This window comes from Meleagris gallopavo, chromosome 14 (genome assembly GCF_905368555.1).
Source record: "Meleagris gallopavo chromosome 14, MGAL_WU_HG_1.1, whole genome shotgun sequence".
In the NCBI taxonomy this organism is placed as follows: Eukaryota; Metazoa; Chordata; class Aves; order Galliformes; family Phasianidae; genus Meleagris; species Meleagris gallopavo.
Window position 1 is genome coordinate 2,884,147 of NC_139417.1, and position 18,422 is coordinate 2,902,568.

General features: G+C 44.3%; 1 protein-coding gene across 2 annotated transcripts in view; it reads left to right on the plus strand.

Annotated features, from left to right (window-relative positions):
• The window catches only part of DNAH1 (dynein axonemal heavy chain 1), an 85,062-nt gene that overhangs the window by 24,715 nt on the left and 41,925 nt on the right, over positions 1-18,422 (plus strand). For both annotated transcript variants that reach the window (XM_085235795.1, XM_085235794.1), the window contains exons 22-43: positions 640-852; positions 2,500-2,664; positions 3,343-3,464; positions 4,002-4,107; positions 5,457-5,636; positions 6,156-6,296; positions 7,166-7,329; positions 7,799-7,912; positions 8,511-8,699; positions 9,510-9,615; positions 10,592-10,705; positions 11,025-11,174; positions 11,728-11,814; positions 11,920-12,106; positions 12,225-12,316; positions 12,825-12,979; positions 14,540-14,717; positions 14,935-15,129; positions 15,585-15,704; positions 16,325-16,483; positions 16,764-16,865; positions 17,995-18,135. In XM_085235795.1, the coding sequence (XP_085091921.1) occupies positions 640-852; positions 2,500-2,664; positions 3,343-3,464; positions 4,002-4,107; positions 5,457-5,636; positions 6,156-6,296; positions 7,166-7,329; positions 7,799-7,912; positions 8,511-8,699; positions 9,510-9,615; positions 10,592-10,705; positions 11,025-11,174; positions 11,728-11,814; positions 11,920-12,106; positions 12,225-12,316; positions 12,825-12,979; positions 14,540-14,717; positions 14,935-15,129; positions 15,585-15,704; positions 16,325-16,483; positions 16,764-16,865; positions 17,995-18,135 (3,180 nt within the window). The remainder of the gene's footprint in view (positions 1-639; positions 853-2,499; positions 2,665-3,342; positions 3,465-4,001; positions 4,108-5,456; positions 5,637-6,155; positions 6,297-7,165; positions 7,330-7,798; positions 7,913-8,510; positions 8,700-9,509; positions 9,616-10,591; positions 10,706-11,024; positions 11,175-11,727; positions 11,815-11,919; positions 12,107-12,224; positions 12,317-12,824; positions 12,980-14,539; positions 14,718-14,934; positions 15,130-15,584; positions 15,705-16,324; positions 16,484-16,763; positions 16,866-17,994; positions 18,136-18,422) is intronic.

Consider the following 18,422-nt stretch of genomic DNA (forward strand, 5'->3'; position numbering starts at 1 on the left):
CATAACAGCACTACCTGATGGTTATGTGTTGGTTCCCTCACCTCAGTGTGCGATTGGTAACTGTTCAAGTTAAAATAATTCAATTGACAGCATTCTGCCTGCCAAAAATAGTGTCAGGAAGATTAGCTGTGACTAGAAATGGAGGTCACAAATCCTTCCATGTGGTGAATGTGTGCAAGGAGGACTTGCTGGCTCTGGAGATTTATAGGCTGGGTAGTCTTTCAGTTTCAGTTCGTCAGTTCTGATGTGATGTAAGGTGGTATTAACTGAAAATCGTTACTGTATGGGAGTTTTTGTTCTCTGAAATCTCAGGTGAGTTCCCAGTGGATAGCTGCCCCTTCCACAAAGCCATCATAACCATTATCATGAATAGAAACTCTGCTGGCATCCTCTGTGCATCCAAGTAGTATTGGTGATGCTCTGGATTCTGAAACTGCCTTCTCCTCTCCAGATGTCCTTTTAGGACAGTATCAAGGCGTTGAGTCCATGGGCAAATGGATGCATTATACACACAGCTGCAGTTTCCAGTGAAATCCAAGGGCAAAAATCTGTCAGCAGGCATTAAGAGAGATGTGGGAAATGCAGTAACCATCACATAGGTTGTATCTGAGAATTAAATTTCTTGTCTCTCTGTTCTAGGCACTCAACAAGATGGAGAGTGAATGGAGCTCTGTTTCATTTGCTGTATCACTTTACAAAGACACGGGTACCTTTATTCTGAAAAACACTGATGAAGCTTCTCAGCTCCTAGATGATCATATTGTCATGATTCAGAGCATGTCCTTCTCACCATTCAAGAAACCTTTTGAGGACAGAATGAACACATGGGAAAATAAGCTGAAGATGACTCAGGTACTAGTCTCTTAGCTACATATATCTGAAGGCCAGCATCTAGCGTGTGCTTTATCATGGGCACTGTGGGGGGCTACACAGCTGTCAGGAAGATAATTTATTGGGAGGCAGAAGCCTGGTTAAATCTCTCTGATTCTAATAAAGGGGACAAACTCAGTGCCTTATTCTGCAAACAGAAGTGATGAAATTTCAGCCCTTTTACTACCTTTGACAACACTTTTTGGTGGCATCTCTAATAACATTACACTAAGTGGACCTTACAGCTTCTTTACAGGCCACGTGCTAATCATGTTAAACTAAAGCCTAAGAGCTGTCCACACAAAAGCATTCAGGATAACACACAGAATACTGCTGTTCAGAACAAGATCTGGCAAACGATGCCTTCTGTGTCAGACCTGAGCCTGAACGTGCAGGATGCAGCAGAATAGCATTTTGTTGCAGGAGAAAAATTTCCGTACAACTATCTTGCTGGAGAACTCTGTGTTTGATTTTCAGCAGCATTGTTACTTGTTATTCATAATTGCCTGTTTATTGATGCTTACCATCTGGGTGTGCTTGGGCTAGAGAGCTGATCTTGTCTCACCAGGGTACAGAAATGCTACTGTAAGCCCTAAGGCAGAAGGTGATGTGGGGAAATGCAGTTGTTTACTGCGTAGTTTTGACTGTGACATTTTGTTTTCACCCTGCCTTTCCTACTTTTTCTTCAGATTTCATTCATTCTTGTCTGTAAAGGCTCATGAATCCTCTCCTGGGAAGTGGCTTAGCAGGGTTAGCTGATGGGGTATGGCAAACACAGCTGTCTGCATTATGAGGAAACTTCACTTCTTGCTAGGTCAAGTGACTGCATGTGTGCAGGGGATGGTAGAAGACAGCTTCCTGTAAGCAAGGCTGGTTTCCTCTGGCAGGCAGAAAGGCAGTCAAACACACTGCTTTGTGGGGTTGGGCAGGTTCCCCATACCTTCCAGTCTTCCCTTCCTGAAAATGGAAGAAGAAGGTGTTCTTCCAACCTAATTCTTGCTCCTGCAAATGCATGACAAACAGGGTTACCTCTGTGATGTCTAACTTAAATGATTGACTTTTCATTCGTTCTCTTAATTTGGAGAAGATTGTTTGAAGGTCTATTTGTGGATTATTCTGTAGGCAAGGCTTTAGCTAGTTTATGTGAGACAGGGGAGAGGATGTGACAGAACTGCACAGTCTGAGGTGTTTTATTTGTCATTCTTTTTGCCCAAAAAAGCTCTTTTCACAAAATGAATTCCCAGCTCGTTTTACAAAAGTGGTATCTTCTGTGAAACACAGGAACACGAGCCACAGAAATTTGACCTAGCACCACAAAGCCCCTTTGAGATCAAGTATCAACTTATACGTAGATCCGTACTACCTCTATTAAACTAATAAGTGCTGATTCTGATGCCTGCTGACAGCAATTAGCAAAAGGAGTGTTTATATAATTTTATTGTTAATTTTTACTTTTTGAGGAGAAGAGCCTTCCAGTTCCTGGCTCTGCAATTCAGACTCTGGTAGGTTTAAGTGCAGCATCACCTCCTTTTTTGTTTTATTCATTCATTTATTAGCACATTTTGTTGCACAGTTTTGATTGCTTTAGTCAAACAGGTTCATGGAGTGGTGTCCTGTCCTTCCCACTAGGATGTCCTCGAGGAATGGTTGAACTGCCAGTGCTCTTGGCTCTATCTGGAGCCCATCTTTAGGTCAGAAGACATCAAAAGACAGCTGCCAGTGGAAAGTGAGCGCTTTCAGATGATGGATACAGACTGGAGGATCATCATGAAGAATGCTAATGAAAATCCTGAGGTGAGTGCCTTGATAAATTGCAGCTATCCCAAATTCCTTGGAGCTGTATCACACAAGAGTTATTGCTTTTGCAATGATCAGGGCATGATCAATGCTATATAAACAGTAAGACCTTGCCCAGATCAGCGTGCTAGATTTCTTCTCTTGGACCATGACCTTTCCTTCTGCTGTCTAAGTCCACAGAGTCATTCTCTGTGATGTCTTGCATCAGTGTGTTGTCTCTCATTGTGTCTTCCCTAGCACAAGGACTCTCCAACAACTCTTGTAACCAGCTTAAACTCTAACCACAAGACACCTCCTTCAATTCTTCCTCAAGACTGAATCTGTAAGGTAGTTTAGGGTCATTGCTTTCTGTGTCCTAATCCAAGTGCTCTGCACTCCTCTACTTTCCCAGGACTCCGTCACCACTTGTCTTCCTTACTACAAATGTTAGTATTTAAAGGAATCCAGACATGTATTTGTCATAATACTATTATAAGTATATGTAATAAGTATAATAATATTATAAGTACTATTTCCCCTCCTTGCCCACAAAGCTCACACCTCTCCAGATCCACAGAAAGCTCTCCTGTGAATGAATCGTTTTGATCCCATCCACTGGGCAGCTCAATTATCTCCAGTGCCTTATGTCCACATGCTCAGAATACTGATGTTTCCTGTGTCCCTGCTCTGCTTTAGGTGATGTCTTTGTGCCCTGATCCTGCGCTGCTAGAAAACCTGCAAAAATGTAACAAATTACTGGAGCTTGTGCAGAAAGGGCTGAGTGAATACCTGGAGACCAAGAGAGGTGCTTTTCCCAGGTAACCTCAGATTTCAGAGGGCTGGATCACACTTTCTGGTTCAGAAGATATGAAAGGAGTGGTTCACTCCAGTTAACTGTGCCAAGAAAGGGCACGGCAAAAAAATAGAAGCTTATGATATTGTCATGAGAGTGCAAACATCAAGAAAGGCTGTGCCTTTCAATGCTGCCATCTGATGGGGAGAACACAGGCAGGCACAAAAGTTGTAAGTTAAGGGCAGTCTGGTAGCACAGTGCTTATCTGTGCCTTTCAGTTGTGATTTGTCTATAAAGGATGGCACAAAGCAGAATAACCTCCATGTAACTGTCCCTTATTCCTGAAGGAATGCTACTATTCTTTGAAAGCTGCTTTTCACGAATGTAAATGATTAACGAAGCAGAGAGAGGTAGATGGCTAGACCATGGCTGATACTTCTACACAAATACAAAGGGATTGACGAGCAGTCAAAAATGGGACTTGTTCCTCACCTTGCCAGGACTCCATCCATGATGCTGTGTTAAAAAGAATCTCTTCCCAGAGCTCAATCTTTGTTTTCAGGTTCTACTTCCTTTCAGACGATGAGCTGCTGGAAATACTGTCCCAGACAAAAGACCCCACTGCTGTACAGCCTCACCTTCGGAAATGCTTTGAGAACATTGCACGGGTAAGCAAAGCAAGCACTTAGAGGTTTGGCCCATCTCTGGGGAGCTGATGTCATGGGAACGAGGGGAGAGTTTTCATATTCTGCTGTATCTCCTGTAAACCTGTAAGTGTAGGCACTGCAAGATGCAAACTGCCACCAGGAGAACGCAACAAGTTGGCTCTTTCAGGCAGCTTCTCTCTTCCATGAGGGGTAAAAGACTTGAGTTGATTCTGCCCTTTTCTGAACAGCATTGAGAGGTGGGGTAGATAAGTCACTCAGTCTGCAAAGCATAAAAACATATTTCCAGTATACTCCATGGAAGCAGAACAGTTCTCCACAGTTAACTGGCTGCCTTGGAGAGGAATTCAAGCAACCTCTCTTTAGAAATTTCAGATCCAGATGTGTCTGTGAACTGGACACACGTGATTTCCTTTGAGACAACGGGGGAAGACAGGCATCTGCAAAAGACAGCTCACTTAGATGACCAACTAAGGAGGAGTGGACACTGCTTCTGAAAATACCTGTCTGTCTCACCATGGAGGCTGGGAGAAATAGAGTAACAGAATGATTTGGGTTTGGATTTGTGTTGGATCTTCGCACCTGCAGACAAGTGACGTCTCTCACTCGATCATCTTGTCCAGTAGCCTAATTGCTAAATAGCTCAGACGTAGCTCTCTACTCACAGACACCTGATGAGGGTGGTATCCCCTGCTCAGGAGGGAGTAAACAAGCCTAAACTGAACTGAGTTTCTGCTTTCATCTTGACTTAGGGGCTGGGTGGGGTTAACCCTGCTATTTTCCTCTTTATTATTCTTAATTGACTTCAGACTCCAGGGCTAGACACAGTTCACACCACCGCAATACTCAGACATGGAAACCAATCTCCTAGTCATTAGCTTGGGAAAATAGAAAGGAAATTGAACTGGAAACCTGATGCAAAGCCATTGGAATAAATAAGGGGACTGTCAGTGATTTGCTGGGGCAGCAGAGAAGCTGTTAAAATTTTACTTTTAAAACCAGGCACTCTGACCTCAAGGAAAACGACCTGAATCTACAGAATTGAACATGAATCAAGGGTTTGAATTCCAGACAGGCTGAGAAATGTTCGTCCCACCTATAATTTGATTTGCTTCACCTGAACAAAACCTGTGATATGAATCTCCTATTTTTGTATTATCATCCTCCGTTTTTGTTTTTTTTTTGAGGAGGTTGTCTTGCACATCTGTGACACTTTGTTATTACCAGCCAAGCTGGGCACCACATTTATAGTGAGCATTCTGTGCTATATCCTTACTGTCATTCAGTGGCTGGAAGGCAGGAATAGAAAAGAAACTTGCCATTCACGTCTCCTGTTGTGTTTCCTACGTTAGCTGCAGTTCCAGGAGGATCTGCAGATCACACACATGTATTCTGCTGAAGGAGAAGAGGTGAAGCTGTTTGCTGCCATTTATCCCACTGACAAGGTGGAGGACTGGCTGCTGGAAGTTGAGAAATCCATGAAGGCCAGTGTGCGGGACAACATAGAAAGATCAATTGGTGTTTACCCAGAGGTGAGAGTTTTATCACAGACTTGCAGTTCTGTGGTGACTTGGTCCTAGGCTTACCACAGAAGTCACCAGTTATGGGGCTAATGAATCTGTGATATTCTGCTAGTTGTTAAATACAACCTGCAGAAGGCATAGTTCAGCAAACAGTTCATGGTCCAGAGGATGCAAACTCTGTACACTGATTTGACGACTACAAAATACTTCCCTGTATCATAGAACAGCCCTCTGAATCCATTTCTATTCCTCTCTCTAGGCAGCTTCTTCCTAGAAGGATACTCTCTTAGGTCTTCACCAGCACTCGTGTTTCACACACTGTGCTAAGGGCAACAGTCAGTGATCACAGGGAATGCATCTTGGTTCTGGTTTCTGTATAAAAGCTATGCTGGTAGAAAATAAAAAATAAAAAATAAATAAATAAGGAAAGTCTCTTAAATAATAACTCAGCTCTTATTTGTTAATGATGCATCTCATCATTAGTAGGAAATGAGTCATTCTTTCTGTCATTTTTTTCTTGTTTTTGAGACACCTCGTACTACGTGGGTCTTGCAATGGCCTGGCCAGGTGACCATTGTTGGCTGTCAGATTTTCTGGACAAAGGAGGTGTCTGAAGCTCTGGAATCAGGAGATTTGTCCAGCAGGCTTTTTCCACAGCTGAGTACTCAGGTAGGAAAATGAATGTAAAGGTAAGATCTTGTCAGAACCGAGCTTGTCTGTCATCAGATAGCTTATAAATACAGGCAGGACAATCTGCTATAGCAGAAACGCTGACACTGTCCCATCAGAATTTCCAAGGGTTGTGCTTTTGTCCCTTAACCTGAACCACCAGATGTATGCTACCTGAAATCAGCTCCCAAAACCTGCTTGGCTCCATGTATGTCACTACAAGTGGTTGTTTGGAAATGCAGTTCTGCATAGTATGGTTTGAAAAATAAGTAACAAGTTGCCATCATCTTAATCATTAGGACATTTGTTGCCATAAATCTCAAATAATGTGCTAATAATGTCACTGCAAACTCCTGCAGCTTCCTCCAGAGGGGAGCAGAGGGGCAGCGCTGATCTCCTCTCTCTGCTGACAGTGACAGGACATCAGGGAATGTCTTGGAGCTGTGTCAGGGGAGGGTCAGGCTGAGTGTTAGGAAAAGGTTCTTTACCAGAGGGAAGTGGGCATGGAACAGCTCCCCAGGGCAGTGGTCACAGCCCCAGACTGCTGGAGTTTAAGGAGCACTTAGGAAAATAAGGTTTGAACTTTGAAAGGTCCTATGTGGAGTCAGAAGTTGGACATGATGACCCTTTGGGGTCCATTCCAACTTGGGATACTCTGTGATTCTCTGAAGTTCCATGGCAAGTCAGCTCTGAGGCAGCCCTGAGCAGTATTTGCTTCCTGAACATTCGCATCACTGACAAGAAAGAGGCAGATACTGCTGGGACACAGCCTGTGGTCTGTACTTAACAGGCAGTAAGGTTGACTGCATCGTGTTAGTACTCCTGGGCTGTTGGGGTATGGATTGTTCCACGGTGTTTTCCTTACCCAGCTGGCTGATTTGGTTGCTGTGGTCCGTGGCAAACTGTCTAAGATGCAGCGAGCAGTGATGTCAGCTCTCATTGTGATTGAGGTCCATGCCAAGGATGTTGCAGCAAAGCTGATCGAGGAGAATGTGACAAGCGTGAATGATTTCGAGTGGATCTCCCAGCTCAGGTAGAGAGCTCAGCTGTTGAACCTCACCTGGTCCCCCGGCCAGTCTTTATTCTCTTCCTCCATCAGCCGTGTCTGTGACAAATGGAAACAAGTGTTTGCATGATCTGTAAGCAGTATTTGTGAAGCACCTCTAACATCCCTGTGAGAAGTGGGATTCAAGTCTCCTATAGATGCCAGTTCTAAGGCAGACAGACTTAGACACTTCAGCAATAGAGACTGTGCTATACCACAGAGTCTCAAATGCCTCAGTGTAAAAGGGCTTGCTTCTACCTAAGTGGGAGTGCAGTGCTTGATAGAAAACCTCCTTTCAGGTCTGTGAAAACTCTGAACATCCCACTGTGTTACCTTATCTCTTCTTCTCTAGAGGCAAATCATGACATGCAGGTCTCTGAACCCACAGGCTGTAATTCTGATGTATTGTCTGCCAGAAGGCTTATATCTTTCTGGTGTCGTGTTCACTCATCACTAGATCCTACTGGACGAAGGGGGACCTGTACATCAGAGCAGTCAATGCTGAATTTGTGTATGGCTATGAGTATCTTGGGAACACTGGCCGCCTAGTTATCACACCCCTCACTGACAGGTAAGGAAATTGGGTTTTGGGTAGTAAATGTACCTTCTTTTTCTGGAGGAACAAACTTCATGAGAGGTTAAACCAAAAATCTGAATATGTCAGGCTTGGTTCTTAATGTATGTAAATAGAAATCATTCGTACAGTAATGGTCTCTGTGAGATAGAACACCTTGGCATTGGTCCCACTGTGTTCCTAGTGATCAGTGCTCACACTGATTTGCTTACCTTCTTTTGATTCTTAATGCAGCACTCTGACTCGTCTAAAATGCCCTCCTGATAGCTGAGGAGCTCTTCTGCAAACCACTATAAAAAGGATATCTAACACTCTGGAATATGCAGCAGTAATAATAGTTACACCCTTTTGTAACTGTCTTTTTTCTGGGGAGTGAATTTATAGCCAGTGGCAGAAGGATTTATCCATGCAGGCCCTCATGAATACTAATCAAGGCCACATAGCTAACTCCTTCACAAAGTGCTGCATATCTAAGCAGCTCTGCAGAAAAATAAATGATGGATTCCTGCCTGTCTCCATCTGGAGAGCTCATTTCTCCTTTCCTGAAGCCAGTAGTAGAAATACTTCTCATTATCTGGTCTCATCTTTGTTGTAGATGTTACCTGACGCTTACAGGAGCTCTGCACCTGAAATTTGGAGGAGCACCTGCGGGACCAGCAGGAACAGGCAAAACAGAAACAACGAAAGAGCTGGGGAAGGCACTTGCAATCCAAACTGTAGTGTTCAACTGCTCTGACCAGCTTGACTTTATGGCAATGGGAAAGTTTTTCAAGGGACTAGCCAGGTACAACACAGCGTGTCATTGCCCAGGAGTGGGTAGGGATGCTGGTTGCTGAAAATAGATGGGTATTTTTCATAACAGCCCCAAAGAACCAGCAAAGTCACACTAAGAAGGTTGCTGTGTTCCAGCATGAGCAAAGTTACAGAACTGCCAGAATAGGTGGGCAGTCGAGCCAATTAAAACAATAAAAATAGAAATCCTGTTTGTTTAAGGCAACTGGTGCTTTGCACCAGTCCTCTATTAGACACCTGTGCAAATGTTTCCAGCTCTTGCTTTTGTTCTAATATTGTACACGTTGGACTGAGATTCAGCCCAGAGGCAGCTTAATGTTAAGGAGAGTTTGCTGGGTGTATCTGAAATTGAGTATCCAAGAGAGATTGCTTTAAACCCTGAGGAATGCTCTCAGAAAAGCTTTCCTCTTCTCTGTGTATCAAACAGAGCTGGTCCAATTAGTCTGTTGCATGCTGGTGAATCTGAATTAGTTACTCTAACAAATGCTGACACTCTTTTCTCAGATGTTTTATTTGTAAGTAATTATTTTTTAAACCACGCTTTGTGGGAAGATTACCCACCTATACTGCCTTCCAGCTTTATACATAGCCTTCCAAGCTTTGAAAAATGGACTTGACCTGGGATGCATAGTTGGGGTGATGGACTATGGCTCCTGCTACTGTACACTGTGATGCTGGGATGTTGGGTCCACTTGTTCCCCAATATCTGAGTTTATAATTTCTAAGCCTAGCTAAACCTGCAGCAGTGTATTTGCTCCTGTTTGATGTTCCTTTCTCCCCTCTTATTTCTCTTCTTGCTCAGCTCTGGTGCGTGGGCTTGCTTTGATGAGTTCAACCGCATTGATATCGAGGTGCTGTCTGTGGTGGCCCAGCAGATCACAACCATTCAGAAAGCACAGCAGCAGAGAGTAAGTGGGGATGCAAAGGCAGACAACTGTCTTTGCATGCACTGTCACAAAGGGCCAGTTCAGGTGCAGCTCAGAGAGGTATCAATAATACCCCAGCTGTGGCACATTGTGTCAGATTTATTGTGTTCACTGTAGGTGAGTTTTATAACCTCACCTTAGCCTTTACTGCCACTATTGCCCACACTCCAAGTCTCAGCTTGAGATGGTGTGCCAGCAGACTTCAGTGTGGGAGACACTCTGTTAAAGATCCACTGAGCTGATAAAAATTGGAGCTGTGATGCAAGGCAGCCACCGCTCTGCTGTGAGTTGCCCAGCACCACATTTATCTAAATGCATTATCCAAGCTTTAGTGGGTTCATGAAACCCAATGTGAACAGAAAAAAATGCATGCTCATGCACTCACAGTTGCAATGTAAAATGAATTGTTGGCTTTACATGGAGACTCAGCTGTCAGCCATCTGGCAGTCAGCCTCTGCTTTGCTCCTCTGGAGACTCACAGGGGTTAAGACCTGAATCTGTTTGACTTTGACTTGGAATTAGAAACCTGCTGTCTGTGAATTCTTCTGCACTGCTTTATCACCGATCTGAAATTACTGAAATTATACGGATCTAAAAGGATTTCGGTTTCTTTTTGCCCTCTCCTACCACAAATTAATTCAGGTCCAAACTCTCCTGCAGAAAAAAAATTGAAAAGATGTTGTCTGTTTATAGCTGGAGGAGCAGAAGTCTGCTCAAAAAAATAAAAATGTGTTCTATCAGTAAACCTTCTATGACCCTGATTTCTTAAGCAGGGAAAAGTATTGCTGGTAAGAGTGGATTCCTAAGTGGGACCACACTGCATCACCACGGTTGTGTGCAGCTGTGTATGGCTGTGCTTCATAATTTAACTACCGAAAGCCATTATTTTCCTTGTCAAAGATTCAGCTACCTTTCTGTAAGTCAGGCTTTGAGACTGATGACAATTTTTATTTCCTAGGTGGATCGCTTCATGTTTGAAGGAAAGGAGATCCCTCTGGTCCCATCCTGCGCAGTCTTCATCACAATGAACCCCGGATATGCAGGACGTACTGAATTACCAGATAACCTGAAGGTAATGAGAGTAGAAAGCAGAGACAGAAAGAAGAGGTGCAATTCGTGTACTGGATGCTAACCAGACCACCAGTGTGGTCACTGCAAAGTTTAGGAAATAATGTTTTGGAAGGTTTCTAGGATCACTTTCAGCTTTGAATCACATCTGTAAGCAGATGGTTTTCATATTTCAGTCTGCAGGCATGCTATCCCCACAGGTGTCAGGTACACTCATGCTGTGCCCTCAGCACAGTCTGAGACAGAAACTCAGCCTTTTCAATTTGCTGGAAAAAGCAAGAAAAAACTGTGGTTTTATCTTGTGCTGGAACTGTACATTTCAGGCTCTCTTCCGTCCAGTGGCGATGATGGTCCCAGATTACACCATGATTGCTGAGATCTCACTCTATTCCTTTGGGTTTAATGAAGCTAAAGTCCTTGCAAAGAAGATCACCACAACATTCAAACTATTGTCAGAGCAGCTCAGCACCCAGGTAGATGCTTTAATGTCCATGAATATGTTTTACAAATGTGATGTTTTCTCAGTCTAGGCACAGAGTACCTCCCCTATGAAGGAAAGTTGAAAGGATTGGGCTTGTTCAGCTTGGAAAAAGAAGGCTTTGGGGAGGGCCTCACTGCAACCTCCCAGTTCTTGAAAGGAGCTTACAAGCAGGAGAGGAGGATCAACTTTTTACATGATTTGATAGTGATAGGATACGGGGAGATGGCTTTAAACTAAAAAAGTGGAGATTTAGATTAGATGTTAGGAAGAAAGCTTTTACACAGAGAGGTGAGGCACTGTAGCAAGCTCCCTGTAGCAAGAGAAGTTGTGGATGCCCCACTCTGGAGGGGTTTAAGGATTAAGGCCAGGTTGATGAGGCCCTGGGCAACCTCAGCTAGTTGGGGGGCAACCCTGCCCATGGTAGGGGGACTGGAACTACATGATCTTTAGCGTTCCCTCCAACCTAAACCATTCCATGATTTTATGATGATTTTTAGGTGATGCTCACGTACCCAGTAACACTGTCTCCTCTGTGCCTCTTCCAGGACCACTATGACTTTGGAATGAGAGCTGTGAAGACTGTCATCTCAACAGCTGGCAACTTGAAAAAGGAAAATCCTACTATGGATGAGGTAAATATGCTTGTGCTTCACACTGTCAGAGGCTTATGTCACCTTTTCTGCAGCCACAGAGGAGAAGCAGGATCTTTCAAATCACAAATGGTTAAATCTTTGCAGGATCTGATCTGCCTGCGGGCTATCAGGGATGCCAACATACCCAAATTTCTGGAGGATGACCTCAAGCTCTTCGGTGGCATAGTCTCTGACTTATTTCCCAAGATCAAAGAACAGCCTGTCGATTATGGCATCCTGGAAGAAGCCATTCGCAAAGCCTGCATCAAAAAGAGTCTGAAAGATGTTGATGGTGAGGGGAGAGGCTCTCCACAAGCACTCTCTTTGGGCCTTGTGCTTTTAGTCCAGTGCTGTGCCCTAGGAAAGAGACAGATGGTCCCAGACCCACTCTGCTTCATCTTCCTCTGCAGGTTTCGTGACTAAGTGCATCCAGCTGTACGAAACCACTGTGGTTCGTCATGGCCTCATGTTAGTGGGGCCAACAGGCTCTGGGAAGACGAAGGTACGGTTGAAACACTACCTTGGCCCCAGCAATCTGTTGCTCATCTAATAGGACAGAGGGTTAAACTTCGCAGAAGGCTCACACTGCAGCGTTTCCAGCCTCTCTCAGATAGAAACCAGGAGACAAAGATGTTTTCATGCTGCCTTTTAGTACTGACTCATACCCATGGGGAAGTACAATAGTGGCTTGCTCTTTGGAGTTGGGAGGCTAAGCTGAGGCTTACTGGCACTGCTGCAGATTTCTAAGGCTGAGACATACTTTGAGTCTGAACATCTGTACTCAGCAGCATGTGGCACCTCAAGATGCTTTTTCCAAAGGAGATGAAAGTTCCTCCCCATGCTTCTAAAATCCTTCATTTCTATGAATGCAGCTAGGCATCTTCTTGCTATGACATTCTCTTTCCCTGTGTCTCCTTTCTCACTGCCCTTTAAATGCAGTTGCTGTGAGCACACGGCTTTGTTGTTATGGAGCCATGGCCATTTATTCTCTTGCTCTCCTACTTCTGCAGTGTTATGAAGTCCTAGCAGCTGCAATGACATCACTACAAGGTCAGCCTGCAGCCAGTGGTGGGAATTACGAACCGGTCAGCTACTTTGTACTGAATCCCAAATCCATCACAATGGGCCAGCTTTATGGAGAGTTTAACTTATTAACGCATGAGTGGTAAAGTACAAAACCTGCTTTCCTTCCTTCCAGCTTGGATACCCTTATCTTCTGGTCTTGAGGGTCTTCTCTTCAAAGCTGAGAACTCTTTAGGATAGTGGCACAAAATCAAAAGCAATCAAGTTCTTATCCCTCACCGAGCTACAATAGCCAGTCATGACTATTTAAGCTGACATCTTTTATTGTGCACTTGGCCTGGCTGCCAACACATGCCCAGACAGTACAGCAGCTCAGCTGGCAGTATGAACTGCATAACAAGGAATAATTCAATTGCTTTGGAGCGAATTCCTCTGCTCTAAGATAAAGCAGCTTAAAAACTTGCTTTGCTTCTGAAGGAAAGTGATCTCTGTACTGCGCACTTGGATTGTTCTGTATGAATATGCTGGTTGCCTTCAATAATGCTGAGGGATGACTTCCAGGCACAAAGGAGCATTTCATTCCCCATGCCAAGGCGCCTGATTGTCTATCTCAATAGCCCAGTTGTCCTCCTACTGCTTGAGTTTCCATTTGTGGCTCACTTTATCCAGAGGCTAAGGTGTGAGAAGCAGTGTTAATCTCCCCATGGCTCTGTCCCTCACCACTTAGCAACAAACTATTGAGTGTGTTCTATAAACCCAGGGATACTAAAAAGATATTAAACTCATTGCCTCTAGGAAAAGTGGAAGCAAGAAAGCACTACTGATGCCAAGAACCAGAGCTTCCAAGCCTGGGCTCTCATGCATTTTTACTGAAAGTCGTTCCATAGGATATTGAAGTTAAGCTTGATAGTTTATTTGTGATGTAACTCTATCCAAGGGCAGCACACAGTCGCATCAACATGACAAAAAAAAGCACGGCAACCACATGAAACACATTTGCAGACATAAATCCATCTGTTTTAGTCAGCTGAGCTTTAGAGCAGACTGTTTTCTCTTGATCTCAGTAAAATACCCTGGACTTCACTATCACTGTATAAATACATATTTAATAATGGGAGTGGAGTTTAGGGTCTGAGCAGACACTGCACTCCAGTTTTCTGTGTACAGATTAAGTTCTTGCTGCCAAAGGCAGCGTTCCTTGTGTGTCTGCTCTCCTGTTTGCTAGCTCCAGCACCACCTGGATTCAGACACAGCTGATGATGGGAACTTCAGTTATAAAGAGGGTAGAGTCAGTCTCTTTAGCTTGGTTTCATTCTCCTAAACTATAGTTACCCAACTAGAGCATTTGATTTAACAGCATAGTTGTCCTGAGACTACCTCTACACTTGGTAGAAAATAAAATACATTTCCATAGAGCAGATAATTTATGATATGAACTGGATACTTGCAAGGGCTTTTCACTGAGGACAGAGGAAACTCGACATTGTATAGTTAGAAGGTGAAGTCCTGTTCCTAATGGCCAAAGGTACTGTCTCATTGTGCCAACTCAGACTAGATGCATCTCCATTAAAAAAAAGACTGAGATAAGCTTTTACATAGCTTGTCAGCGAGTGAGGCCCAGATATGCTTGGGTGCAGGGACTAAGATAAGCATGGACTCCTGCAAAAATAAGATGGACCAAGCCTTTCCTCCCACTTTTCAGGACAGATGGAATCTTTTCCTCGCTCATCCGACAGGGAACCATGGCCACTGACACTGGCAAGAAGTGGTACATGTTTGATGGGCCAGTTGATGCTCTGTGGATCGAGAACATGAACACGGTGCTGGATGACAATAAGAAGCTGTGTCTCAGCTCAGGCGAAATCATCAAGATGACAGAGGTAACTCATCTCTCCCTCCTTTTGCTGCCTTTTACTTTACACTTGATGTGTGTGATGGACTTGAACAGAAATTGATGTCTCAGCCCCCTTACCTTGGCTTTACCCCTCCTGTGCTGCACAAGTAGCAACAAGAGGGGCCCTGCAACAAAGAGGACAATTTCAACTTCACCAAATTATGCTAAGAGATCCTTTCTTTTTTCCCCTTTGGAATTTCCAGAGTATGACCATGATGTTTGAAGTCCAGGATTTGGCTGTTGCATCCCCTGCCACAGTCTCCCGTTGTGGCATGGTTTACCTGGAACCCAGCGTCTTGGGGCTGGAGCCCTTCACGGAATGTTGGCTGCAAAAACTCCCAGATGTCATGCAGCCCTTCTCACAGCAGCTGGCATCTCTCTTCAGCAGGTTCCTCAAGGTAATCTATCATGCTGTTACAGCCCTTCCATTAATATTTTATTTTCTAATGTCTTATGGACACAATCGTTTCTGGTGCAGCTCCATTTCTTACAGCAGAGTTAGTCCAGGGATAAAATCATAAGAATAAGTCCTGCTATTTCTGCTCTGCTCCTGAACTCAGAACTGCAAAGGAAAGCTCTGAACAGGGCAAACAACAGCAGTGATGTGAGCAGTGACTCAAATGGCAGGCCCCAAAGGCTTCTTGCAGTTAAGAGGCAATCAAGTGGTTTGACTTAATTCTGTCCAGTCAAAATGGTGGTATTTGTGACACAGCAAGAAATGGCAGCGCTCTCTGTTCCACCCTCCCTGCTAAATGTAGCCTGCAGGGAGACAAAGAGAAACCAGAACCCTAGAAGGTAAGCAAAGTTCAACATGCTGGTTGGTGACACTGAGCTTTCCTGCCTCTCCTTACAGGAAGCCATTGGCTTTGTCCGGGGATCTGTGGAGGAGATAATTGCCTCAACAGATGGCAACCTCACAAGGAGCCTCCTCACACTATTGGAATGTTTGTTTCAGCCTTTCATTCCTGCTGAGGTAAGATTTTTTGCTGCTGTTACATGTGTGCACCTGTAACTCTTCAGGGCAGTAAGTCACGTATTGTGAGTGACTGGAATACAAGATGTTGGTGAAGAAAGGTTACACCATAACCTATCTGCATGGCAGAAGGTAATTCAGCTTCTTGTTGAGTGCAGGTAAACCTGAAAGGATTATACTTTTCCTGTTGAAAGAGCACAAGATAAGCTTTAGGCCTACCAGGCTGCAGAAAAGAGATTCGCTTTTATTTACAGCTGAGGGAGTTGGAGAATAGAGTAGAAAGCAGAGATCAGAGCTATGCAGCAAAACACTTCAGGTGGCAGATTCTTTGAGAATTAGAATTGAAGAAGCCTGGAAAGCTTTCAAATTAAAAACCAAGGATTAAATTCTTCTCCCAGCTCCCACTGAGTGACATTAGTTCAGGCAGGGGAGTGTCTAAGGTACATTAGTGAAACAGTGAGTTTTAATCCACAGAATACATCAGAAAGACCTGTGAAAAATAGTCTAGAAAAAAGCTACACATATTCTGAATAGAATCACAAGCAGGCTAAAAGGAGTCTGATTTTTGTTCACTTCAACCCTGCTTGAGAACTTTATTTCTGTTTCTCTGTGGTTTCCAGGGATTTAGGAGGGCTCCCCAGGAGACTGCAGCTCATATCCAAGAGCTGATTGAACCCTGGTTTGTATTTGCCTTGATCTGGAGTGTGGGTGCCACTGGAGATTCCCAAGGCCGTGTTGCCTTCAGCACGTGGCTGAGGGAGAAGATGGCAAAGGAAAAGGTGAGTAAAAAGAAAGCAGATCCTTTCTCAATTATAGAGGAAGTAGTAATGAGGAGCGGGGGTCAGAGTTTCCTGAATGCCTGGAAGGTTTGCTTGGGCATGTTCCTGAAATCTGGTTTACAAGATCTTCCAATTTCAAAGGACCTCTGAGCTGGGAACCCCTGGCAGGAGCAGCATCCTGAAGTCTTTCAGTAAGGCCAATCCACATGCAAATGCAGCTAGACCCACATGCAAACTCAGCTAAGCAGCAGCTGGGTTCACTGTGGCTTCATTCTCACAGATCCAGTTACTTTTCCCAGAAGAAGGACTGGTTTATGACTATAAACTAAATGCTGGACTGAGCAGCACTGAAGATGATCTCGATGAGGACGTCGTTTGGGAGGTAAAATAATTCACTTCCATCTCTGAGATGAGCAATTTTAGGGAGGCACTGAGAAGCAAAACAGTTCTGTAAGATTTGGGAGAATCTTCTCATCAAAGACAAATAAGAAAAGCGTATAAGAAACCAGTGAGAAAGCTTGAAGTAAAACCAAGCATTTCATTAAGGAAGAAAGATAGTTTTTGCCCTCAGGGTTGAGAGACAGATTTTTCAAACCTTAACCAAGATCTTCTACCAGTGCTCAGGAAAGTGAGAGGGCTTTAGAAATGCACCTGCTGCAGGGAGGAGCTCAGATGTAAAGGTCTGTCTGCATTTAAAAGCAGTGCACGAAGTAAAAGAGCTGTGTGCAGCGAAGTCTGGAAGAGGAGCAGGGCAGACAGATATGCCATCTTTTGCACAGCAGATAGTAGAGCAGCAGGGCATGCGAGGCCCATCTGACTAAACAGACACCAGTGGAAGTGAAAAATAAGGAATCGCTCTGATTTCAGGAAGGGGAAGCAAAGTACCAGAGCACTGTGTGAGTGTCAAATGATTAACAGAAGCTGCCAGGGCCATCTCAGTGTCTGAGGGGATGCCATCTGGGGTGCTCAGGAATGTGTTTTTTCTGTCAGTGCTGTGTAGCACATCCCTGGCAAAACCACTGTCTCACTTGTATAGTGGTCCCTGGGGCATTAGCTTGTGGCTTGATCCTAGCACAAGTCATCCATGTCCTATATAATCTGAAACCTCAATGTACCTCAGTGCAACAGAGGTGATGGCACCAAACATGAAGACAGGATCCCAGCAAAACCCTTTTCGGCCTTGTGCCATGTAGACACTCACAGCATAAGCTAGCTTAGAACAGAATTCCACTTCTTGCAGATATCACAAATGCTTTGTCAGTCTTTGATTCCAGTTTTCAGAAGGAAAGGCAAATGTGTCGCTGCGGGGGCAATGATCTCTAACTCTGAGCTACCTCCTTCCTGGAGGGAGCAAGTCAGCTTTGCACTACAGAAGGTAATGGGAAGCAGGACTAGACAGAGGGACTGGGAACCTGATGTCCGACAAGAATCTGAGCTGCTACAGAAGGAGCTGTTATGGGTGAAAGCAGATAAATGCAGATGTCCCCTCTAAATGCACTCGTACCTTTCAGGTGCACTGGGAGAAGTGGCTGGACCCCACAGCAAAGTTCACCATGGTTCCTGATACCAACTACTGTGACATTATTGTGCCCACAGTGAACACAGTCCGAATGGCCCACCTGCTGGAGCTGCTGCTTATCAACTGTAGGCCAGTATGTGCCCACCCTTGTCTTTGATTTTATATCCAACATTTTTTCTTTTCAACAGGGGCACCTTTTCTTCTCCCAGGCCAATCAGAACCTGACAGCTACCTGATGCTTTTAAATTAGTTCTCATTCTTATGGATCTGCATTTCTCTGCTCAGGAGCTGTGCCTAAGCAACAAGAGCTTTCCATTCACTCCCTAGACACCCTGACAAATACACCAATTTCTAGATCTCCTCCCACCTAGGATGATGGCCCATTACTGTCCTTCATTACCTGTTTCTTTCCACTGCATT